The 26,308-nt window shown below is 52.5% G+C and overlaps 1 protein-coding gene across 6 annotated transcripts in view; it reads left to right on the forward strand.

The window, feature by feature from the left end:
* LOC140430841 (RNA-binding Raly-like protein) overlaps window positions 1-26,308 on the forward strand; it is a 2,211,286-nt gene that overhangs the window by 2,105,854 nt on the left and 79,124 nt on the right. For all 6 annotated transcript variants that reach the window (XM_072518571.1, XM_072518572.1, XM_072518570.1 and 3 more), the window contains one exon: window positions 7,399-7,512. In XM_072518571.1, the coding sequence (XP_072374672.1) occupies window positions 7,399-7,512 (114 nt within the window). The remainder of the gene's footprint in view (window positions 1-7,398; window positions 7,513-26,308) is intronic.

A 26,308-nucleotide genomic window follows, 5' to 3' on the forward strand; every position in this document is an offset into this window, starting at 1 on the left:
TTTGAAAATAGACCAAACGTAAGAAGCTCTCAGAGAAACTATGCTTTTGGAGGAGTTTAAAAATTCAATTCCTGATGTAGTGAGAACTCATGTGGAAGAACAGAGGGTTAAAACTGCGAGGTTAGCAGCAGAAATGGCAGATGATTATGAATTAGGTCATAAATCAAAGTTTGGTTTCCGACATCGTGTAAGACGGCATCCTCTTGTGGGGGATGCATGTGATTGTCCCGGAAAAAGGCCAGGAGCTAATACTAAGAGACTTGCACAATGGGCATCCAGGTGTGACCAAAATGAAAATGTTGGCCCGGAGTTATGTCTGGTGGCCAGGCCTCGACACCGACATTGAGAAGGTGGCCCAAAACTGCTCCATTTGCCAGGAGCATCAGAAGCTTCCGTCAGCCGCTCCCCTACATCACTGGGAATGGCCAGGTCACGCTTGCATGCAGATTTTGCAGGCCCTTTTCAAGGATCCATGTTCCTTCTATTAATCGACGCCCAGTCTAAATGGCTAGAGGTGCATAAGATGCAGGGGACAACGTCCTGCGCAACAATTGAAAAGATGCGTTTGTCCTTTAGCACGCATGGCCTCCCCGAGGTGCTGGTCACGGATAACGGCACTCCATTCACGAGTGAGGAGTTTGCGAGGTTCATGAAGATGAACGGCATACGCAATATCCGCACTGCCCCTTACCACCCGGCTTCAAATGGGTTGGCAGAGCGCGCAGTGCAGACATTCAAAAGAGGACTAAAGAAGCAGTCTTCCGGATCAATGGACACGAGACTGGCTCGCTTTTTGTTAACGTATAGGACCACCCCCCATGCGGTGACTGGGGTAGCTCCCGCAGAACTCCTAATGGGCCGGAGACTTCACACCCGCCTTAGTATGGTTTTCCCGGACATTGGCACAAAAGTACACCGCACACAAGAATGGCAGGGACAGGGATTTTCTCGGCACCGGCCGATTTGGCAGTTTGCGCCCGGTGACCCAATGTTCGTTCGGAATTTTGCTGGTGGTGCCCAGTGGGTTCCTGGCGTAATCTTTCGACAAACGGGCCCTATATCTTAACAGGTGCAAGCCCAGGGTCGTCTCCAGCGCAAACATGTAGACCACGTTCGGTCCAGAAGACTATCCCCTGCAAAGATTCCCTGCCCCCGGAGCTCATTTCTACAGCCGCAGAGACCAGAGACAAGGGAAGGTAGTCCTCACAATCTTCCACTGGTGCCTCACTCAAAGCCTGTGCAGGTCGTTACAGAACCGAATGGAGATAGAGACGCTGACATGACGGAGGCAGCAGACTCTGACTCCGAGATGGAGACACAGGACGCATCAGAGGGAAAATCCTCGGGTCCACGGGCCGTGGATGTACAACCGTTACGCCGTTCATCACGGAAGCGCCGGTCTCCATCTCGTTACACGCCGCCTGATCCAGCGCCGCGTGCAAATGGTGTCCGGCCTGCGGCAAAACGAGTCCGACGCCCTCCATCGCCAGGGTCTTCGGTGGATTCCTTGGACTTTGGGGGGGAGGGATGTTATAACCTGCCTGCTTACCATTGGCTGGGGACTAATGACAATCCCACAATCCTGTGGGAGTATGAGCTTCCCCAATGAGGGGGCGGAGAAACCATTAGTAAACTCCAAGTATAAATAAAGCTGGCCAGTTTAGGAACCAGCAGGAAGGAGTGTGCAGCAAGGGAAGTTGCTGCAGCTGTTATATGTATATATGTTATTGTAATTAAATGTGATTACTTTGTATCCTTAAAACCCGTGCTGGATTCTTCGTGGCCCTCACAAAAGTGGTGTTCTCATGTGTAATGTGGTATCCATGTCGATGATCTGGCACGTCTTGCAGAGATTGCCATGGCAGGGTTGTATGGTGTCGTGGTCGCTGTTCTGAAGGCTGGGTAGTTTGCTGCAAACAATGGTTTATTTGAGGTTGCGCAGTTGTTTGAAGGCAAGTAGTGGGGGTGTGGGGATGACCTTGGCATGACATGGACTGCAACAGTTCAAGAAGGCAGCTCACCATCACATTCCTGAGGGCAATTAAGTGTGGGCAATAAATGATGGCCTAGCCAGTGCTGCCCACATCCGATGCAAAAATGGAACAAATAAAATTCTTCATGGCGGCTTTGTCAACGAAGGACTAAATTTAGGACTGAGGCACGGTGTTGAATAGAGTAACAGAAGCTACGCTTTCTATCTAATCTTACTGTACTTGGGCTGGGACTGCTGGACAATGACATGCGAGGTCTGAAGTAAGCATTCCTTTACCCAGCACTAATATTCTTACCCTGGTGAGTACGGTATTCACAACAACTCTATTCCAACAATGCAGTTGGGCAACTTCGGCTAGTGAGTAGCCCACATGAGTGGCTCTCCATCATCTCAGTGAGCCACAAGATTTAAATCAGATTTGCTCACTAATCATGACCCATGAATAAGATTGAATACATTTAATTGTGATTAATGTATGTATTTCAGGTGTATTATATATATTTGATGCAGTAAGGGTTAAAAGCCTGGGTTAGTGTATGTATGACTGTTGCAGTGGTGCTTTTAAAAGTCCTGGCTTGCAAGACAGCTAGGCATTTTGGGAGCCAGATGTGCAATTAAAGCAATGTAAATCTTGGGCTGATGGATTTTTGTTTGGATTAAGATGGTCAATCATGTCACACATGTCAAGTGATAAGGAAACCTCAAGCAGTGATAAAACCAGCACCCTTAATACCCATTCCAGCATTTGAGCAACCTTTTACATGGGTCCTAATCGATTGCGTAGGACCGCTTCCTAAAACAAAAAGTGGGAATCAATATCTTTTGACAATAAAGGATATGTCTGCTATGTATCCAGAGGCCATTCCAGTATGTAATATTACAGCTAAAAAGATTGTGGAGGAGTTACTTAAATTCTTTACTAGATATGGACTACCCACATGAAATACAATCGGATCAAGGATCGAATTTTACCTCAAAGTTATTCAAAGAAGTTATGGATAGTTTAGGAATAAAACAATTTAAATCAACTGCGAACCATCCAGAATCGCAGGGAGCGTTAGAAAGGTGGCATCAGACATTGAAGGCAATGTTGAGGGCTTATTGTCACGATTATCCAGGGGATTGTGATAAAGGAATTCCATTCCTCACAGTCTTCAGGTGATGTCCCGGAGGACTGGAGAATAGCCAATGTTATTTCTCTGTTTAAGAAGGGTAGCAAGGATAATCCAGTAAACTACAGGCCAGTGAGCCTTACGTCTGTGGTAGGGAAATTACTGGAGAGAATTCTTCGAGTTAGGATTTACTCCCATTTGGAAGCAAATGGACGTATTAGTGAGAGGCAGCATGGTTTTGTGAAGGGGAGGTCATGTCTCACTAACTTGATAGAGTTTTTCGAAGAGGTCACAAGGATGATTGATGCAGGTAGGGCAGTGGATGTTGTCTATATGGACTTCAGTAAGGGCTTTGACAGGGTCCCTCATGGTAGACTAGTACAAAAGGTGAAGTCACACGGGATCAGGGGTGAACTGGCAAGGTGAATACAGAACTGGCTAGGTCATAGAAGGCAGAGAGTAGCAATGGAAGGATGCTTTTCTAATTGGAGGGCTGTGACCAGTGGTGTTCTGCAGGGATCAGTGCTGGGACCTTTGCTGTTTGTAGTGTACATAAATGATTTGGAAGAAAATGTAACTGGTCTGATTAGTAAGTTTGCAGACGACACAAAGGTTGGTGGAATTGCAGATAGCGATGAGGACTGTCAGAGGATACAGCAGGATTTTGATTGTTTGGAGACTTGGGCGGAGAGATGGCAGATGGAGTTTAATCCGGACAAATGTGAGGTAATGCATTTTGGAAGGTCTAATGCAGGTAGGGAATATACAGTGAATGGTAGAACCCTCAAGAGTATTGAAAGTCAGAGAGATCTAGGTGTGGTGGTCCACAGGTCACTGAAAGGGGCAACACAGGTGGAGAAGTTAGTCAAGAAGGCATACGGCATGCTTGCCTTCATTGGCTGGGGCATTGAGTATAAGAATTGGCAAGTCATGTTGCAGCTGTATAGAACCTTAATTAGGCCACACTTGGAGTATAGTGTTCAATTCTGGTCGCCACACTATCAGAAGGATGTGGAGGCTTTAGAGAGGGTGCAGAAGAGATTTACCAGAATGTTGCCTGGTATGGAGGGCATTAGCTATGAGGAGCGGTTGAATAAACTCGGTTTGTTCTTACTGGAACAACGGAGGTTGAGGGGTGACCTGATAGAGGTCTACAAAATTATGAGGGGCATAGACAGAGTGGATAGTCAGAGGCTTTTCCCCAGGGTAGAGGGGTCAATTACTGGGGGGCATAGGTTTAAGGTGCGAGGGGCAAGGTTTAGAATAGATGTACGAGGCAAGTTTTTTACACAGAGGGTAGTGGGTGCCTGGAACTCGCTACCGGAGGAGGTGGTGGAAGCAGGGACGATAAGTAACATTTAAGGGGCATCTTGACAAATACATGAACAGGATGGGAATAGAGGGATACGAACCCAGGAATTGTAGAAGATTGCAGTTTAGTCGGGTAGCATGGTCGGCACGGGCTTGGAGGGCCGAAGGGCCTGTTCCAGTGCTGTACTTTTCTTTGTTCTTTGTTCTTTGTTCATTCGTACTGTTTGCAATTAGGGATGCACCTAATGAGCAACCAAATTCAATCCTTTTGAACTAATTTTTGGTCATGAGGTAAGAGGACCACTTAAATTGATTAAGAAAAAATTGGTGAGTGAGAAATCAGAACTTACATTATTGGATTACGTGTCAAATTTTAGGGAACAATTAAATAGAGCAGGTGAATTGCCCAAACAACATTTAAAAGTAGCACAAAATGTGATGAAATGGGTAGCGGACAAGAAATCCAAAGTTCGTAGTTTTGCCTGTGGAGATAAAGTTTTAGTGTTGTTACCAGTGGTAGGTGAACCTTTAAAAGCTAGGTTTTGTGGACCTTATCAGATTGAAAGGAAATTAAGTGGGGTGAATTATGTGGTACAAACACCAGATAGACGGAAGACTCACCGAGTGTGTCATGTGAATATGCTTAAAAGGTACTTTGAAAGGGAAGGAGAGAAAAAGGAGGAGGTTTTAATAATTCTCACTCAAAGCGACGAACCAAATCCAGATGACATAGCACAAATTAAATTGGAAAACGAGGATGTTCTTAAAAATTGGGATAAATTGTTGAGTTACCTTCCAGAGGAAAAACGGTCTGACCTGAAAGAGTTATTGATATCACAAGGGCAAGTTTGTAGAGATAAATTGGGAAGTACTAAAATGGCTATACATGATGTAGAGGTGGGAAATGCTATTCCAATCAAACAACATCAATATAGACTTAACCCTTCAAAATTGGCACAGGTTAATAAACAGATTGAGAATATGCTTAAAAATGGCATAATTGAAGTGGGTTGCAGCCAATGGAACTCACCCATAGTGATGGTACCAAATCCAGATGGTACCAAACCTGGGACTGGGTTGGAGTATGGACAAATGAAATCAAGGTTTTCCTTTCAGATCGAACCTCGATTTGACATTATAGCCCATTATTAATCATCAAGCACAATCTGAGGATTTGTTTGACATCTATCTATTGATATAGGAAAATATTCATATGTAGATGCAGAACATCATCATATGATGCAGTTTATTGCATAGCTGAGGAAGATTTGGTAGCTTTCAAATGCATTGTATGTGCCTCACAGATGGAATCAGATAAATATTCAATTCTCTCTGATTGATGGTTGTATGCAGCAATGGGGGGTGCCACTTGTCTCTTCCTCTCTCTGACTTTCTAAATCAAATTAAGGGATCAAAATTATGATAGTGCTGTGACCCCCCCCCCCCCCCCCCCGCCCCCCCCTGTGCCCTCCTCAATACATACCTGCTTTTGTAAAAGGCAACTGCTTGTGATTGGGGAATTTCAGACTGTCCAGAAATGTGTGCCAGAATCGTATTGATACAATATTAAACCGTTATTACACATTCTTCCTTTCCTCTGTATCAATCGTCGATTGTCCTAAAAACCCATCTGCTTCACAAGTGTCCTTCCGAGAAAGAAATCTGATATCGTTCCCTGGCATGACGTGCCTATGCCCTCAGAGCCACACCAATGTGGTTGACATCGAACTGACCTCTGAAATGGCCTAGCAAGCCGCTCTGTTCAAGGGCAGTTAGGAATGGTTCGCCCAGCCAGCGCCAGCCTCTTCCCATGAAAGAATTTTTTTAAAATTAAAATCTTTGCCTTGTTGAAATCAGGACTCATCATATTCACCAAAGATAGGGAAAAATTGTTACCATCCGTAGAAAGATCAAGAATGAGGGGGCACAGATTGAAAGTGATTTGCTAAAGAAGCAAATACAGGCCTTAATTTTCAGGCCTTTCCCTTCAGCGGCATCCTCCCACCCCACCGACAGCAAGCCACTGCCGTGGGATTCTGGGTAGCGGGGGCGCATACAATGGGAAACAGCAGTGGGACCAGAATATGCGGCCGCCGCCCAATGGCGGGCCACCTCCGCTACTTTGAAGCGCGCCGCGGGGGGGCGAGGGGGTGTGAAAAGCCCACCCGCAATGTGAGTAAAATGTATTACACAGCGAGTGGTCAGGGTCTGGAATGCACTGCCAGGAAGTGCAGTGGAGGCCGGTTCAATCGAAGCATTCAAAAGCGCATTCAATGGTTATTTGAATTGAAACAATGTGCAGGGTTACGGGGAAGAGGCAGGGGAATGGCACTAAGTCATAATGTTCATTTGGAGAGAGGGTGCAGACATGATGGGCCAAATGGCCTTCCCCCTGCACCGTAACAACTCTGATATTCACCTTCGTGCCTTAACGTTCTTGCCTTTCTTGCAGACGTACGGTGGCACTGTGGTTAGCACTGTTGTCTCACAGCACCAGGGGTCCGGCCTTGGGTGACTGTGTGGAGTTTGTATGTTCTCCCTGTGCCTGCGTGGATTTCCTCCGGTTTCCTCCCACAGTGCAAGGATATGCAGGTTAGGTGGATTGGCCATGCTAATTTGCTCCTTAGTTAATTTGCAAGTTAGTTTATTGGGTTATGAGGATGGGGGGAGGGGCGGATAAGGGTTGAGTGCTCATTCGAAGGGGCGGTACCGACTCGATGGGCTGATTGGCCTCCTGCTGGCACTGCAGGGATTCTATGAATCTATGAACTCATTCTTTCCAAAATGTCTAGATTGTGGAACACTTCAATTCTCTCAGCCTAGCCTTTGTCCTTCAGCCCATGGTCTCTTCAAAACCAATGTTGGTGTCAGCTGACCCATGTCTTTATTTTCCTCCTGTCCTTTGGGCTTGGGCTTTTTAAAAATGTTACCCCCTTTACTGTAAAAATGTTGAGATAATATTTGCTGATTTCTCTTTTTCAGTGAAAGCTGATGACCTGCAGACAATAAAGCGTGAGCTCACCCAAATAAAGTATCGTATCGATGGATTGCTGGACAGCCTGGATAGGATGGAGAAACAGCGCAAAGTTCAACCAGGTGAGGAAGAGGATGTGCAAGGAGAGGCACAAATAATCCTTCTCCCCCATGCTGCTGCTCTAAGCTTCTGCACCAGTGGTGTATAACCTGCAGCCTGGGGGCGGGGGGTTCACATGCGGCCTGTGTGGCATTGCGGCCACGAGACATTTTGTTGCCCACCCGCAGAGATACCAGATTCCACTGATTTCCGTCCGTGTAATATTTTTCCTACCGGTATGACTGAAGTGATATGCACGTAAATCAAGGGCAAGTGAAGTGAGGTGCGGGCTGATTGCTCACAGCATTGACTGTGAGAGCCGTGGGCGCCCACAGAGTCCAATCAAAATGTAAATATTCCGTTTGTTTTTACCATTCAGATGTTGATAATTCTCATAATATATGAATGTTTAAGCATTTTCTACAACTTGTTATGAAATATTGTAGATCAGACCCCAACAGTTGCTGGGATATGGGACAAAAATCCCAATATTTTATTTTAATTTTGGAAGACTGATCCTTCGCTCCAGGAGTGAACTGGGGATTTCTATATCTAAACAAACCTTTTTGCTAAGACAGTATTAAGATATCTTTAACATCGCACAAGAAAATATCATATAATTACCCCTTAAACACTGCAAATCAATAAAGTGACACAATAACCCTTAACTACTATCTTTACTTCCATTCAAACAACGGAACCATCTCAGATCCCAATCAGTTAGCACTCAGGAATGGGTGCTTTACAGAGAGGTCTTGATATTCCACTTTGAAAAAGAGGGATATTTTGCCTGCTTTAAAGAAAGACCTGATCCTGTCAGAACCATGCAGAAAATCTGGCTTTATTTCTTCAGAGGCTGCTTCTCAGCTAGGTTCAGCTCACCTTCCAGCCACAATTCTAAAACTCTGAACTTCTTGGAAAGAAACTGCTCGTCGTCTATCTACAGACAGATCTTCAACTGAACTATATTGGGAGCAGATGCTTGACTTGTGTCCACATCCCAATCTAAAACCTAAACTACCTGCTTTTCTGCAAAATGCCTGGTTCTCTAGCTCCTCCTATTAGTTACATCATCTTACCAAGCTGAAACACAATGAGCGGGATTCTACCGAATCCACCTATGGCCGACGCCGGCGTAAACAAATGGCGCGAACCACTCCGGTGTCAGGCCAACCAGAAGTTGCGGAATCCTCCGCACTTCCGAGGGCTAGGCCGGCGCGAGTTAGTGCATGCGCAGAACGGCCGCGAGGTTCCGCGCATTTGCAGACCAGCCGGTGTATTCTGGCGCATGCGCAGCGGGCTGTCTTCTCCGCGTCAGCCACGGTGGAGCCCTACAGAGGATGGCGCGGAAGGAAGGAGTGCCCCCCAAGGCACAGGCCCGCCCGCAGATCGGTGGGCCCCGATCGCGGGCCAGGCCACTGTGAGGGTACCCGTGGCCGGATCCCCTCGCGCACCCCTCGAGGACTGCACCAGCCAGCCTACCAGCCAGGTCCTGCCGTGTGGGCTATGTCCATTTCACGCTGGCAGAACTGGCCAGAAACCGGCGGCCGCTCGGTCCATCGGGGTCCGGAGAATTGCCGGGGGTGGGCCACTGACCGGCATGGCGCGATCCCCGCCTGAAAACCGGCGCCGGAGACTATGGCAGCCGGCGTCGGAGCGGCGGGGCAGGATTCACGCCGCCCCCCGGCGATTCTCCGACATGGCGGGGGGACAGAGAATCTCGCCCAATGTCTCCAACTATCTACTCCACAGGGACCTCTTAATTCAAACAAAAATCCATCAGCCCAAGCTTTTACAGTGCTTTAATTGTACATCTGCCTCCCAAAATGCCTAGCTGTCTTGCAAGCCAGGACTTTTAAAAGCACCACTGCAACAGTCATACATACACTAACCCAGGCTTTTAACCCTTACTGCACCAAATATATATAATACATCTGAAATACGTACATTAATCACAATTAAATGTATTCAATCTTATTCATGGGTCATGATTAGGGAGCAAATCTGATTTAAATCTTGTGGCTCACTCATGTGGGCTACTCACTAGCCGAAGTTGCCCAACTGCATTGTTGGAATAGAGTTGTTGTGAATACCGTACTCACCAGGGTAAGAATATTAGTGCTGGGTAAAGGAATGCTTACTTCAGACCTCGCATGTCATTGTCCAGCAGTCCCAGCCCAAGTACAGTAAGATTAGATAGAAAGCGTAGCTTCTGTTACTCTATTCAACACCGTGCCTCAGTCCTAAATTTAGTCCTTCGTTGACAAAGCCGCCATGAAGAATTTTATTTGTTCCATTTTTGCATCGGATGTGGGCAGCACTGGCTAGGCCATCATTTATTGCCCACACTTAATTGCCCTCAGGAAAGTGATGGTGAGCTGCCTTCTTGAACTGTTGCAGTCCATGTAGGTACCCCCACAGTGCTGTTAGGGAGTGAGTTCCAGGATTTTGACCCAACAACAGTGAAGGAACGGCACTTTTTCCAAGTCATTATGGTGCTTGGTTTGGGGGGGGCACCTGCAGATGGTGATGTTCCTATGTGTCTACTGCTCTTGTCCTTCTAGGTGGTAGACATGGGTTTGCAAGGTCCTGTCGAAAGAGCCTTGGTAAGTTACTACAGTGCACCTTGTCGATGGTACACACTGCTGCTACTGTATGTCAGTGGAGGAGGGACTGAAAGTGGTAAATTGGGTGCCAATCAAGCGGGCTGCTTTGTCCTGGATGATGTCGAGCTTCTTGAGTGTTGTTGGAGCTGTGCTCATCCAGACAAGTGGAGAATATTACATCTCACTCCTGACTTGTGCCTTGTAGGTTGTGAAGGGAGTCAGGAGGTGAGTTACGCACCACAGGATTCCCAGCCTCTGACCTGCCTTTATAGCCACCGCATTTATATGGCTGGTCCAGTTCAGTTTCTGCCATATTCTGATTATCCATAATAATTTCATCCAATTCATTCTCCCGAAGATCCACCTGTTCTTTGACCTTCTTTCTGCTATTATTGTTTTAGGAGCTCCTTTGTTGCCTTCACTGACCTGTGTCTCTGTGACCCTTCCAGATATTCCTAATGCTTCCTTTCAATTGCCTTTCGTATGAATCCCGATCCTCTTCACTGTTTGTTTCTTACATCTTTTAAAGTAATTTTCATTTTTATGCTGCTTCTAATCTTCCTGTTAGATCATCACATCCTAAATGTAGCACCACACTCTGTAACAGAATATATTTGATTTCTTTGACCTGAGCATTATGTTTTCATTCCTTTTGCCTTTAGTTCTATTTTTCAGTATGGTGTCCTCATCAATAATTTCTCACGGTTCCAAAACCTATTTATTTTTGCCCCTTAACATTGACACCAATATCAAATCTAACCATGAGATGTTTGTAAGATCTCAGATGCTGAACATATGACTACAATACATGTGGATTTCTGAACATCAAATCCATCACAATTGTGTCTCAGCTGCTGGGCAGAATTTTCCCAAAATTTGTCAGTGTCAGGCCCTGACTGAAAATTGGCGTGTATCTCTCCAGAAAACTGGCATATATCTCTCCAGAAACACAGCCCAGTTTTCAGACTAGATTTTACGGCACTTGGTGCAACAAAAGTCTGGGGAGGTGCGGTTTACGTCATCACTCTGGTGGGGCGGGGCCTGATGGAGCCGAAAAGACCGGCTCTACACAGATCGTGGAGCCTTCTTCAAAGGCCACCCTGATTTGTGCTAAACATATACTTACCCCGACACCGCCCCTCCCATGGACACAGATGATTCCCCCTCCCCCATGGCACCTAGGCAATCCTCCACCGCGGCAGTATCGTGGGCACTCTCCCCCCTTCACAGCCATCGCTCTCCCCATTCACAGCCATCGCCTGCTCCCTTCACAGCCATCGCCTGCTCCCTTCACAGGCATCGCCCACGCCCTTCACAGCCATCGCCCTCGCCCTTCACAGCCATCGCCTGCTCCCTTCACAGGCATCGCCCTCGCCCTTCACAGCCACCGCCCTCGCCCTTCACAGCCACCGCCCTCCCCCTTCATAGCCATCGCCCTGGCCCTTCACAGCCATCGCCCTCCCCCTTCACAGCCATCGCCCTCGCCCTTCATAGCCATCGCCCTGGCCCTTCACAGCCATCGCCCTCCCCCTTCACAGCCATCGCCCTCGCCCTTCATAGCCATCGCCCTGGCCCTTCACAGCCATCGCCCTCCCCATTCACAGGCATCACCCTCCCCCTTCACAGCCATCGCCCTCCCCCTTCACAGCCATTGCCCTCCCCCTTCATAGCCATCGCCCTGGCCCTTCACAGCCATCGCCCTCCCCCTTCACAGGCATCGCCCTCCCCCTTCACAGCCATCGCCCTCCCCCTTCATAGCCATCGCCCTCCCCCTTCACAGCCATCGCCCTCCCCCTTCTCAGGCATCGTCCTCCCCCTTCACAGCCATCGTCCTCCCCCTTCACAGCCATCGTCCTCGCCCTTCACAGGCATCGTCCTCCCGCTTCACAGCCATCGTCCTCCCCCTTCACAGGCATCGTCCTCCCCCTTCACAGCCATCGTCCTCCCCCTTCACAGCCATCGTCCTCGCCCTTCACAGCCATCGCCCTCCCCTTTCATAGCCATCGCCCTCGCCCTTCACAGCCATCGTCCTCCCCCTTCACAGCCATCGTCCTCGCCCTTCACAGGCATCGTCCTCCCCCTTCACAGCCATCGCCCTCTCCCTTCACAGCCATCGCCCTCTCCCTTCACAGCCATCGCCCTCCCCCTTCACAGCCATCGTCCTCGCCCTTCACAGCCATCGCCCTCGCCCTTCACAGCCATCGTCCTCCCCCTTCACAGCCATCGTCCTCGCCCTTCACAGGCATCGTCCTCCCCCTTCACAGCCATCGCCCTCGCCCTTCACAGCCATCGCCCTCGCCCTTCACAGCCATCGTCCTCCCCCTTCACAGCCATCGTCCTCCCCCTTCACAGGCATCGCCCTCGCCCTTCACAGCCATCGCCCTCCCCTTTCATAGCCATCGCCCTCCCCCTTCACAGCCATCGCCCTCGCCCTTCACAGCCATCGCCCTCGCCCTTCACAGGCATCGCCCTCCCCCTTCACAGGCATCGCCCTCGCCCTTCACAGCCATCGCTCTCCCCCTTCACAGGCATCGCCCTCGCCCTTCACAGCCATCGCTCTCCCCCTTCACAGCCATCGTCCTCCCCCTTCACAGGCATCGCCCTCGCCCTTCACAGCCATCGCCCTCGCCCATTCATAGCCATCGCCCTCCCCCTTCACAGCCATCGCCCTCGCCCTTCACAGCCATCGCCCTCGCCCTTCACAGGCATCGCCCTCCCCCTTCACAGGCATCGCCCTCGCCCTTCACAGCCATCGCCCTCCCCCTTCACAGCCATCGCTCTCCCCCTTCACAGCCATCGCCCTCGCCCTTCACAGCCATCGCCCTCCCCCTTCACAGGCATCGCCCTCGCCCTTCACAGCCATCGCCCTCCCCCTTCACAGCCATCGCCCTCCCCCTTCATAGCCATCGCCATTGCCCTTCACAGCCATCGCCCTCCCCCTTCACAGGCATCGCCCTCGCCCTTCACAGGCATCGCCCTCCCCCTTCACAGGCATCGCCCTCGCCCTTCACAGCCATCGCCCTCCCCTTCACAGGCATCGCCCTCGCCCTTCACAGCCATCGCCCTGGCCCTTCACAGCCATCGCCCTGGCCCTTCACAGCCATCGCCCTCGCCCTTCACAGCCATCGCCCTCCCCCTTCACAGGCATCGTCCTCGCCCTTCACAGGCATCGTCCTCCCCCTTCACAGCCATCGCCCTCCCCCTTCATAGCCATCGCCCTCCCCCTTCACAGCCATCGTCCTCCCCCTTAACAGCCATCGTCCTCCCCCTTCACACCCATCGCCCTCCCCCTTCACAGCCATCGTCCTCGCCCTTCACAGGCATCGCCCTCGCCCTTCACAGCCATCGCTCTCCCCCTTCACAGCCATCGCCCTCGCCCTTCACAGCCATCGCTCTCCCCCTTCACAGCCATCGCCCTCCCCCTTCACAGCCATCGTCCTCGCCCTTCACAGCCATCGCTCTCCCCATTCACAGCCATCGCCCTCCCCCTTCACAGCCATCGTCCTCACCCTTCACAGCCATCGCTCTCCCCATTCACAGCCATCGCCCTCCCCCTTCACAGCCATCGCCCTCGCCCTTCACAGCCATCGCCCTCGCCCTTCACAGCCATCGCCCTCCCCCTTCACAGCCATCGCCCTCGCCCTTCACAGCCATCGCCCTCGCCCTTCACAGCCATCGCCCTCCCCCTTCACAGCCATCGTCCTCGCCCTTCACAGGTATCGCTCTCCCCATTCACAGCCATCGCCCTCCCCCTTCACAGCCATCGTCCTCCCCCTTCACAGCCATCGCTCTCCCCCTTCACAGCCATCGTCCTCGCCCTTCACAGCCATCGCCCTCGCCCTTCACAGCCATCGCCCTCGCCCTTCACAGCCATCGCCCTCCCCCTTCACAGGCATCGCCCTCGCCCTTCACAGGCATCGCCCTCCCCCTTCACAGGCATCGCCCTCCCCCTTCACAGCCATCGCCCTCCCCCTTCACAGGCATCGCCCTCCCCCTTCACAGGCATCGCCCTCCCCCTTCACAGCCATCGCCCTCCCCCTTCACAGGCATCGCCCTCCCCCTTCACAGCCATCGCCCTCGCCCTTCACCGCCATCGCCCTCGCCCTTCACAGCCATCGCCCACGCCCTTCACAGGCATCGCCCTCGCCCTTCACAGCCATCGCTCTCCCCCTTCACAGCCATCGCCCTCCCCCTTCACAGCCATCGTCCTCGCCCTTCACAGGCATCGTCCTCCCCCTTCACAGCCATCGTCCTCCCCCTTCACAGCCATCGCCCTCGCCCTTCACAGCCATCGCCCTCGCCCTTCACAGGCATCGCCCTCGCCCTTCACAGCCATCGCCCTCCCCCTTCACAGCCATCGCCCTCGCCCTTCACAGCCATCGCCCTCGCCCTTCACAGCCATCGCCCTCGCCCTTCACAGCCATCGCCCTCCCCCTTCACAGCCATCGCCCTCCCCCTTCACAGCCATCGCCCTCGCCCTTCACAGCCATCGCTCTCCCCCTTCACAGCCATCGCCCTCCCCCTTCACAGGCATCGCCCTCCCCCTTCACAGCCATCGCCCTCGCCCTTCACAGGCATCGTCCTCCCCCTTCACAGGCATCGTCCTCCCCCTTCACAGCCATCGCCCTCGCCCTTCACAGCCATCGCCCTCGCCCTTCACAGCCATCGCCCTCGCCCTTCATAGCCATCGCCCTCCCCCTTCATAGCCATCGTCCTCCCCCTTCACAGGCATCGCCCTCGCCCTTCACAGCCATCGTCCTCCCCCTTCACAGCCATCGTCCTCCCCCTTCACAGCCATCGCCCTCGCCCTTCATAGCCATCGTCCTCGCCCTTCACAGGCATCGCCCTCGCCCTTCACAGGCATCGCCTTCGCCCTTCACAGGCATCGTCCTCCCCCTTCACAGGCATCGTCCTCCCCCTTCACAGCCATCGCCCTCGCCCTTCACAGCCATCGCCCTCGCCCTTCACAGCCATCGCCCTCGCCCTTCATAGCCATCGCCCTCCCCCTTCATAGCCATCGTCCTCCCCCTTCACAGGCATCGCCCTCGCCCTTCACAGCCATCGTCCTCCCCTTCACAGCCATCGTCCTCCCCCTTCACAGCCATCGCCCTCGCCCTTCATAGCCATCGTCCTCGCCCTTCACAGGCATCGCCCTCGCCCTTCACAGCCATCGCCCTCGCCCTTCACAGGCATCGCCCTCGCCCTTCACAGCCATCGCCCTCCCCATTCATAGCCACCACCCTCTTCGTTCACAGCCATGACCCTCCCCCTTTACATGCATCGCCCCCATCACTGGCATTGCCCCTTCACAGGCGTCACCCCCCCTTTACAGCTATTGCCCCCCACTTATGCAGTTCCACTGGCAACGTCCCACCCCTTCACATCCATTACTCCCCCCCCACTTCCTACGCATCACCCCTCCTCACAGGCATTGGCCCTCTCCCCTCGACTGCTTCCCATTCTTATACAGCCTTTGGCAATGTATGAATATTCACATGGCTGTGAAGCCCCACAATTAGATGGAACTTTCTGACTCTCGCGGGATTTTGCGCCCGATTCGCCGTTCACATTCACGGCAAAGGCAGGTGTAAATTCCCTTCCTGCTGTACAAGGAAACCATTCTTCAAGTCCTTGGTGAATTTGTTTATATTTTACCTTTCTTCTTGAGTTGTCCCTGATTTGTCCATTCGCCTGTGGGACGTTGAGATTCCCACTTTCCGACAGGTGATCGTGACATTACATCCATTTCCCACCCCAGCTCTCTCGTGTGCCTTTTTGTGGAGATTCTAAGGTTGCCCAAAACCAGAAAACCCCGACCGAGGTCCGTCCTATTTTCCATCCCACCCATGACCATTCCTGCAGTGTGCGTGACCGGAAAGTCTACCCGGATCAGTGGACCAATTTGGGAACTATTCTGAGAATGGCCAAACTCATTTCTCATAACATCCCTTCAGCAATGAGAAGAGGATTTCATCTCTTTAGTTTGAGTTGAAGATCACCCAGCCCCCAGAAACTTCTGCACAAACTATCTCTGTAACTGTAATTCACATATAATTGAAGGTAATGCTAGTGAATACAAGTAACAGGTTTAATTCTACCATTTCCACTAACTCCCATTATATACACGTTCAGCGGCAGGGTAGCACAGTGGTTAGCAGTGTTGCTTCACAGTGCCAGGATTCAATTCCAGGCTTGGGCCACTGTCTGTGTGGAGTCTGCATGTTCTCGCCGTGTCTGCGTGGGTTTCCTCCGGGTGCTCAGGTTTGTTCCCACAATTCCCGAAAGGCGCGCTTGATCGGTGAATTGGGCATTCTGAATTCTCCCACAGTGCACCCGAACAGGGGCCGGAGTGTGGCAACTAGGGGATTTTCACAGTAACTTCATTGCGGTGTTAACATAAGCCTCCTTGTGGCATTAATAAAGATTATTATCATTGGGGGCATGTGGCGCAGTGGTTAGCACTAGGATTGCGGCGCTGAGGACCTGGGTTCGAATCCCAGTCCTTGGTCACTGTCTGTGCGGAGTTTGCACATTCTCCCCATGTCTGTGTGGGTTTCACCCCCACAACCCAAAGATATGCAAGGTAGGTGGATTGGCCACGCTAAATTGTCCCTTAATTGGAAATAAAATAATTGGATACTCTAAATTTTTGTTTCTTTTAATTATTATTATTAATCTTCCAATTGTAACCCTTGACTCCAATTATTTATTTATTTATTGTTTCTTCCACTGAAGAGAGCAACTAATGAAGTGGATGATGTCTTTTCAAAAGACAAAATATCTCTCCATTTATGTCAGCAAGCTAATTTCTTTTCACCAGTTCCAACGTGTTATCGGAATCATCCTGATTCCAGGCTATTGTGCTTTAATTTTACATCAATGTACTTGTGTCTGTTCTTAATTCCTCAACTCGAATTGCTTCCCACACAACCAGTGCCAGGTGCATATTTCCGGTGTTTATGGAACTCAAAAAAAAACTCTCTTCACAGACAAATCCCAGGATGCAAAGACAGATATTGTAATTCTACTGCTGGTTGTTTTCACAGTTGAAGAGGACACGGTGCAAAAGCTTTCACGCCTCCCGCATGACACTTGCCGGGAGATACAGCAGCACTGAAAGCTGTTGTATCAAGTACATGGTGATAGTTCTGTTCATTTACAGCTGCATTAGAAATACTGGCCTTTGGGATTCCCAGTCGTTTGGTGTAATTTCTCATTGATCAGAAGCTTGCCGCGATCGCAATGAATTTGTGAATCTTCGATTGTGAGCATTATCGACATGGGCATGAACCTATTGCCAGCTCATAGCCACAGCAGGACCATTTAATCTTCCCCAATCATAAACAATTTGCTTGCTCTCTATTCCACCATTGGCTACTGTTGAGTTGCCAGCAGTTGTGCAGTCCAAGTGCGCTGGGATAGGGGTCTCCATTCTCTGCGACAAGGGTCTCATTGCTCTGGGATAGGTGTCTCCATACTCTGGCATAGTGGTCCCATTGCCTGGGATAGGGGTGTCATTGCTTGGGGGTGGGATCCCATTGCTCTGGATTGTGGTTTCCATGCTCTGGGATAGGGGTCTCTGTGCTATGGGATAGGGGTCTCTGTGCTCTGGGATAGGGGTCTCATTGCTGTGGGATAGGGGTCTTCGTGTTCTTGAATAGGGAGTACCATGCTCTAGGCTAGGGGTCTCCCTGCTCTGGGATAGGGGTCTCTGTGCTTTGGGATAGGGGTCTCTGTGCTCTGGGATAGGTGTCTGTGTTCTGAGATAGGGATCTCCGTGCTCTGGGATAGGGGGCTCTGGGATAGGGGTCTCTGTGTTCTGGGATAGGTATTACCTTGCTCTGAGATCGGGGTCTTTGTGCTATGGGATAGGGTCTCTGTGCTCTGGGATAGGGGTCTCTGTGTTATGGAATAGGGGTCTCCGTGCTCTGGGATAGGCATTACTGTGCTCGGGGATACGGGTCTCCGTGTTTGGGATAGGGGTCTCTGTGTTATGGAATAGGGGTCTCTGTGTTCCGCAATAGAGATCTCTGTGCTCTGGGATAGGGGTCTCCATGCTCTAGGACAGGGGTCTCTGTGTTCTGTTATCGGGGTCTCTGTGCTCTGGGATAGGGGTCTCTGTGTTCCGGGATAGGGGTCGCTGTGTTCCGGGATAGGGGTCTCTGTGCTCTGGGATAGGGGTCTCCGTGCTCTAGGACAGGGGTCTCTGTGTTCTGTTATAGGGGTCTCCGTGCTCTGCGACAGGGGTCTCTGTGTTCTGTTATAGGGGTCTCTGTGTTCTGGGATAGGGGTCTCCGTGCTCTAGGACAGGGGTCTCTGTGTTCTGTTATAGGGGTCTCCGTGCTCTGGGATAGGGGTCTCCGTGCTCTGCGACAGGGGTCTCTGTGTTCTGTTATAGGGGTCTCCGTGCTCTAGGACAGGGGTCTCTGTGTTCTGTTATAGAGGTCTCTGTGCTCTGGTATAGGGGTCTCTGTGCTCTGGGATAGGGATCTCTGTGTTCCGGGATAGGGGTCGCTGTGTTCCGGGATAGGGGTCTCTGTGCTCTGGGACAGGGGTCTCTGTGTTCTGGAATAGGGGTCTCCGTGCTCTGGAATAGGGGTCTCTGTGTTCGGGGATTGGGGTCTCCGTGCTCTGGGATAGGGGTCTCTGTGTTCTGGGATAGGGGTCTCCGTGCTCTGGAATAGGGGTCTCTGTGTTCTGGGATAGGGGTCTCTGTGCTCTGGGACAGGGGTCTCTGTGTTCTGGGATACGGGTCTCCGTGCTCTGGAATAGGGGTCTCTGTGTTCTGGGATAGGGGTCTCCGTGCTCTGGAATAGGGGTCTTTGTGTTCTGGGATAGGGGTCTCCGTGCTCTGGAATTGGGGTCTCTGTGTTCTGGGATAGGGTTCTCTGTGCTCTGGGACAGGGGTCTCTGTGTTCTGGGATAGGGGTCTCCGTGCTCTGGGATAGGGGTCTCTGTGTTATGGAATAGTGGTTTCCGTGCTCTGGGATAGGCATTACTGTGCTCTGGGATACTTGTCTCCGTGTTTGGGATAGGGGTCTCCGTGTTCTGGGATAGGGATCTCTGTGTTCCGGGATAGGGGTCTCCCTGCTCTGGGATAGGGGTCTCTGTGCTCTGGGATAGGTTCTCTGTGCTCTGGGACAGGCATTACCGTTCTCTGAGATCGGGGTCTCTGTGTTCTGGGATAGGGATCTCTGTGTTCTGGGATAGGGGTCTCCCTGCTGTGGGACAGGGGTCTCTGTGCTCTGGGATAGGGGTCTCTGTGTTCTGGGATAGGGTTCTCTGTGTTCTGGGATAGGCATTACCGTGCTCTGAGACAGGGGTCTCTGTGCTCTGGGACAGGGGTCTCTGTGCTCTGGGATAGGGGTCTCTGTGCTCTGGGTTAGGGGTCTCTGTGCTCTGGGATAGGGGTCTCTATGTTCTGGGATATACATTACCGTGCTCTGAGATAGGGATCTCTGTGCTCTGGGATAGGGATCTCCGTGCTCTGGGATAGGTGTCTCCGTGCTCTGGGATTGTGGTCTCTGTGTTCTGGGATTCGGGATACCGTGCTCTGGATAGGGGTCTTTGTGCTCTGAGATAGTGGTCTCCGTGCTCTGGGATAGGTGTCTCTGAGCTCTGGGATAGGGGTCTCTGTGTTCTGGGATAGGCATTACCGTGCTCTGAGACAGGGGTCTCTGTGCTCTGGGATAGGGGTCTCTGTGCTCTGGGTTAGGGGTCTCTGTGCTCTGGGATAGGGGTCTCTATGTTCTGGGATATACATTACCGTGCTCTGAGATAGGGATCTCTGTGCTCTGGGATAGGGATCTCCGTGCTCTGGGATAGGTGTCTCCGTGCTCTGGGATTGTGGTCTCTGTGTTCTGGGATTCGGGATACCGTGCTCTGGATAGGGGTCTTTGTGCTCTGGGATAGGGTCTCTGTGCTCTGGGATAGGGGTCTCTGTGTTATGGAATAGGGGTCTCCGTGCTCTGGGATAGGGGTCTCTGTGTTATGGAATAGGGGTCTCCGTGCTCTGGGATAGGCATTACTGTGCTCTGGGATAGGGGTCTCCGTGTTTGGGATAGGGGTCTCTGTGCTCAGGGATAGGGGTCTCTGTGTTCTGTTATAGGGGTCTCTGTGCTCTGGGATAGGGGTCTCTGTGTTCTGGGATAGGGGTCGCTGTGTTCCGGGATAGGGGTCTCTGTGCTCTGGGATAGGGGTCTCCGTGCTCTGGGACAGGGGTCTCTGTGTTCTGTTATAGGGGTCTCTGTGTTCTGGGATAGGGGTCTCTGTGTTCTGGGAATAGGGGTCTCTGTGTTCTGGGATAGGCATTACCGTGCTCTGAGATAGGGGTCTCTGTGCTCTGAGATAGGGTTCTCTGTGCTCTGGGACAGGGGTCTCTGTGTTCTGGGATAGGGGTCTCCGTGCTCTGGAATAGGGGTCTCTGTGTTCTGGGATAGGGGTCTCCGTGCTCTGGGATAGGGGTCTTTGTGTTCTGGGATAGGGGTCTCCGTGCTCTGGGATAGGGTCTCTGTGCTCTGGGATAGGGGTCTCTGTGTTATGGAACAGGGGTCTCCGTGCTCTGGGATAGGCATTACTGTGCTCGGGGATACGGGTCTCCGTGTTTGGGATAGGGGTCTCTGTGTTATGGAATAGGGGTCTCTGTGTTCCGCAATAGAGGTCTCTGTGCTCTGGGATACGGGTCTCCGTGCTCTAGGACAGGGGTCTCTGTGTTCTGTTATCGGGGTCTCTGTGCTCTGGGATAGGGGTCTCTGTGTTCCGGGATAGGGGTCGCTGTGTTCCGGGATAGGGGTCTCTGTGCTCTGGGATAGGGGTCTCTGTGTTCCGGGATAGGGGTCGCTGTGTTCCGGGATAGGGGTCTCTGTGCTCTGGGATAGGGGTCTCTGTGTTCTGTTATAGGGGTCTCTGTGTTCTGGGATAGGGGTCTCCGTGCTCTAGGACAGGGGTCTCTGTGTTCTGTTATAGGGGTCTCCGTGCTCTGGGATAGGGGTCTCCGTGCTCTGGGATAGGGGTCTCTGTGTTCTGTTATAGGGGTCTCTGTGTTCTGGGATAGGGGTCTCCGTGCTCTAGGACAGGGGTCTCTGTGTTCTGTTATAGGGGTCTCCGTGCTCTGGGATAGGGGTCTCCGTGCTCTGCGACAGGGGTCTCTGTGTTCTGTTATAGGGGTCTCCGTGCTCTAGGACAGGGGTCTCTGTGTTCTGTTATAGAGGTCTCTGTGCTCTGGGATACGGGTCTCCGTGCTCTAGGACAGGGGTCTCTGTGTTCTGGTATAGGGGTCTCTGTGCTCTGGGATAGGGATCTCTGTGTTCCGGGATAGGGGTCGCTGTGTTCCGGGATAGGTGTCTCTGTGCTCTGGGACAGGGGTCTCTGTGTTCTGGAATAGGGGTCTCCGTGCTCTGGAATAGGGGTCTCTGTGTTCGGGGATAGGGGTCTCCGTGCTCTGGGATAGGGGTCTCTGTGTTCGGGGATAGGGGTCTCCGTGCTCTGAGATAGGGGTCTCTGTGTTCTGGGATAGGGGTCTCCGTGCTCTGGGATAGGGGTCTTTGTGTTCTGGGATAGGGGTCTCCGTGCTCTGGAATTGGGGTCTCTGTGTTCTGGGATAGGGTTCTCTGTGCTCTGGGACAGGGGTCTCTGTGTTCTGGGATAGGGGTCTCCGTGCTCTGGGATAGGGGTCTCTGTGTTATGGAATAGTGGTTTCCGTGCTCTGGGATAGGCATTACTGTGCTCTGGGATACTTGTCTCCGTGTTTGGGATAGGGGTCTCCGTGTTCTGGGATAGGGATCTCTGTGTTCCGGGATAGGGGTCTCCCTGCTCTGGGATAGGGGTCTCTGTGCTCTGGGATAGGTTCTCTGTGCTCTGGGACAGGCATTACCGTTCTCTGAGATCGGGGTCTCTGTGTTCTGGGATAGGGTTCTCTGTGTTCTGGGATAGGGGTCTCCCTGCTGTGGGACAGGGGTCTCTGTGCTCTGGGATAGGGGTCTCTGTGTTCTGGGATAGGGTTCTCTGTGTTCTGAGATAGGGATCTCTGTGTTCTGGGATAGGGGTCTCCCTGCTGTGGGACAGGGGTCTCTGTGCTCTGGGATAGGGGTCTCTGTGTTCTGGGATAGGGTTCTCTGTGTTCTGAGATAGTGGTCTCCGTGCTCTGGGATAGGTGTCTCTGAGCTCTGGGATAGGGGTCTCTGTGTTCTGGGATAGGCATTACCGTGCTCTGAGACAGGGGTCTCTGTGCTCTGGGACAGGGGTCTCTGTGCTCTGGGATAGGGGTCTCTGTGCTCTGGGTTAGGGGTCTCTGTGCTCTGGGATAGGGGTCTCTATGTTCTGGGATATACATTACCGTGCTCTGAGATAGGGATCTCTGTGCTCTGGGATAGGGATCTCCGTGCTCTGGGATAGGTGTCTCCGTGCTCTGGGATTGTGGTCTCTGTGTTCTGGGATTCGGGATACCGTGCTCTGGATAGGGGTCTTTGTGCTCTGGGATAGGGTCTCTGTGCTCTGGGATAGGGGTCTCTGTGTTATGGAATAGGGGTCTCCGTGCTCTGGGATAGGCATTACTGTGCTCTGGGATAGGGGTCTCCGTGTTTGGGATAGGGGTCTCTGTGCTCTGGGATAGGGGTCTCTGTGTTCTGGGATAGGGGTCGCTGTGTTCCGGGATAGGGGTCTCTGTGCTCTGGGATAGGGGTCTCCGTGCTCTGGGACAGGGGTCTCTGTGTTCTGTTATAGGGGTCTCTGTGTTCTGGGATAGGGGTCTCTGTGTTCTGGGAATAGGGGTCTCTGTGTTCTGGGATAGGCATTACCGTGCTCTGAGATAGGGGTCTCTGTGCTCTGAGATAGGGTTCTCTGTGCTCTGGGACAGGGGTCTCTGTGTTCTGGGATAGGGGTCTCCGTGCTCTGGAATAGGGGTCTCTGTGTTCTGGGATAGGGGTCTCCGTGCTCTGGGATAGGGGTCTTTGTGTTCTGGGATAGGGGTCTCCGTGCTCTGGGATAGGGTCTCTGTGCTCTGGGATAGGGGTCTCTGTGTTATGGAACAGGGGTCTCCGTGCTCTGGGATAGGCATTACTGTGCTCGGGGATACGGGTCTCCGTGTTTGGGATAGGGGTCTCTGTGTTATGGAATAGGGGTCTCTGTGTTCCGCAATAGAGGTCTCTGTGCTCTGGGATACGGGTCTCCGTGCTCTAGGACAGGGGTCTCTGTGTTCTGTTATCGGGGTCTCTGTGCTCTGGGATAGGGGTCTCTGTGTTCCGGGATAGGGGTCGCTGTGTTCCGGGATAGGGGTCTCTGTGCTCTGGGATAGGGGTCTCCGTGCTCTAGGACAGGGGTCTCTGTGTTCTGTTATAGGGGTCTCCGTGCTCTGGGATAGGGGTCTCCGTGCTCTGCGACAGGGGTCTCTGTGTTCTGTTATAGGGGTCTCTGTGTTCTGGGATAGGGGTCTCCGTGCTCTAGGACAGGGGTCTCTGTGTTCTGTTATAGGGGTCTCCGTGCTCTGGGATAGGGGTCTCCGTGCTCTGCGACAGGGGTCTCTGTGTTCTGTTATAGGGGTCTCCGTGCTCTAGGACAGGGGTCTCTGTGTTCTGGGATAGGGGTCTCTGTGTTCCGGGATAGGGGTCTCTGTGCTCTGGGATACGGGTCTCCGTGCTCTAGGACAGGGGTCTCTGTGTTCTGTTATCGGGGTCTCTGTGTTCCGGGATAGGGGTCGCTGTGTTCCGGGATAGGGGTCTCTGTGCTCTGGGATAGGGGTCTCCGTGCTCTAGGACAGGGGTCTCTGTGTTCTGTTATAGGGGTCTCCGTGCTCTGGGATAGGGGTCTCCGTGCTCTGGGACAGGGGTCTCTGTGTTCTGTTATAGGGGTCTCTGTGTTCTGGGATAGGGGTCTCTGTGTTCTGGGGATAGGGGTCTCTGTGTTCTGGGATAGGCATTACCGTGCTCTGAGATAGGGGTCTCTGTGCTCTGAGATAGGGTTCTCTGTGCTCTGGGACAGGGGTCTCTGTGTTCTGTTATAGGGGTCTCCGTGCTCTGGGATAGGGGTCTCCGTGCTCTGGGACAGGGGTCTCTGTGTTCTGTTATAGGGGTCTCTGTGTTCTAGGATAGGGGTCGCTGTGTTCTGTTATAGGGGTCTCTGTGCTCTGGGATAGGGGTCTCCGTGCTCTAGGACAGGGGTCTCTGTGTTCTGTTATAGGGGTCTCCGTGCTCTGGGATAGGGGTCTCCGTGCTCTAGGACAGGGGTCTCTGTGTTCTGTTATAGAGGTCTCTGTGCTCTGGGATACGGGTCTCCGTGCTCTAGGACAGGGGTCTCTGTGTTCTGTTATAGGGGTCTCTGTGCTCTGGGATAGGGATCTCTGTGTTCCGGGATAGGGGTCGCTGTGTTCCGGGATAGGGGTGTCTGTGCTCTGGGACAGGGGTCTCTGTGTTCTGGAATAGGGGTCTCCGTGCTCTGGAATAGGGGTCTCTGTGTTCGGGGATAGGGGTCTCCGTGCTCTGGGATAGGGGTCTCTGTGTTCTGGGATAGGGGTCTCCGTGCTCTGGAATAGGGGTCTCTGTGTTCTGGGATAGGGGTCTCTGTGCTCTGGGACAGGGGTCTCTGTGTTCTGGGATACGGGTCTCCGTGCTCTGGAATTGGGGTCTCTGTGTTCTGGGATAGGGTTCTCTGTGCTCTGGGACAGGGGTCTCTGTGTTCTGGGATAGGGGTCTCCGTGCTCTGGGATAGGGGTCTCTGTGTTATGGAATAGTGGTTTCCGTGCTCTGGGATAGGCATTACTGTGCTCTGGGATACTTGTCTCCGTGTTTGGGATAGGGGTCTCCGTGTTCTGGGATAGGGATCTCTGTGTTCCGGGATAGGGGTCTCCCTGCTCTGGGATAGGGGTCTCTGTGCTCTGGGATAGGTTCTCTGTGCTCTGGGACAGGCATTACCGTTCTCTGAGATCGGGGTCTCTGTGTTCTGGGATAGGGTTCTCTGTGTTCTGAGATAGTGGTCTCCGTGCTCTGGGATAGGTGTCTCTGAGCTCTGGGATAGGGGTCTCTGTGTTCTGGGATAGGCATTACCGTGCTCTGAGACAGGGGTCTCTGTGCTCTGGGACAGGGGTCTCTGTGCTCTGGGATAGGGGTCTCTGTGCTCTGGGTTAGGGGTCTCTGTGCTCTGGGATAGGGGTCTCTATGTTCTGGGATATACATTACCGTGCTCTGAGATAGGGATCTCTGTGCTCTGGGATAGGGATCTCCGTGCTCTGGGATAGGTGTCTCCGTGCTCTGGGATTGTGGTCTCTGTGTTCTGGGATTCGGGATACCGTGCTCTGGATAGGGGTCTTTGTGCTCTGGGATAGGGTCTCTGTGCTCTGGGATAGGGGTCTCTGTGTTATGGAATAGGGGTCTCCGTGCTCTGGGATAGGCATTACTGTGCTCTGGGATAGGGGTCTCCGTGTTTGGGATAGGGGTCTCTGTGCTCAGGGATAGGGGTCTCTGTGCTCTAGTATAGGGGTCTCTGTGTTCTCTACATCGCAGTTATGTAAATGTGGTCACACCCAAGGTGCAGGCAGAGAAATGGGTGACCACCAGAAAGGGCAGGCAGTCAGTGCAGGAATCCCCTGTGGTTGTCCCCCTCTCGAACAGATATACCCCTTTGGATACTGTCGGGGGGGATAGCCTATCAGGGGAAAACAGCAGCAGCCAGAGCAGTGGCACCACGGCTGGCTCTGATGTTCAGAAGGGAGGGTCAAAGCGCAGAAGAGTAATAGTAATAGGGGACTGTATAGTCAGGGGCACAGATAGGCGCTTCTGTGGACGTGAAAAAGACTCCAGGATGGTATGTTGCCTCCCTGGTGCCAGGGTCCAGGATGTCTCCGAACGGGTAGAGGGCATCCTGAAGGGGGAGGGCAAACAGGCAGAGGTCGTTGTACATATTGGTACTAACGACATAGGCAGGAAGGGGCATGAGGTCCTGCAGCAGGAGTTCAGGGAGCTAGGCAGAAAGTTAAAAGACAGGACCTCGAGGGTTGTAATCTCGGGATTACTCCCTGTGCCACGTCCCAGTGAGGCTAGAAATAGGAAGATAGAGCAGCTAAACACGTGGCTAAACAGCTGGTGTAGGAGGGAGGGTTTCCATTATCTGGACCACTGGGAGCTCTTCCGGGGCAGGTGTGACCTGTATAAGAAGGACGGGTTGCATCTAAACCGGAGAGGCATAAATATCCTGGCCGCGAGGTTTGCTAGTGTCACACGGGAGG

Source organism: Scyliorhinus torazame, chromosome 10 (genome assembly GCF_047496885.1).
Source record: "Scyliorhinus torazame isolate Kashiwa2021f chromosome 10, sScyTor2.1, whole genome shotgun sequence".
NCBI lineage: Eukaryota > Metazoa > Chordata > Chondrichthyes > Carcharhiniformes > Scyliorhinidae > Scyliorhinus > Scyliorhinus torazame.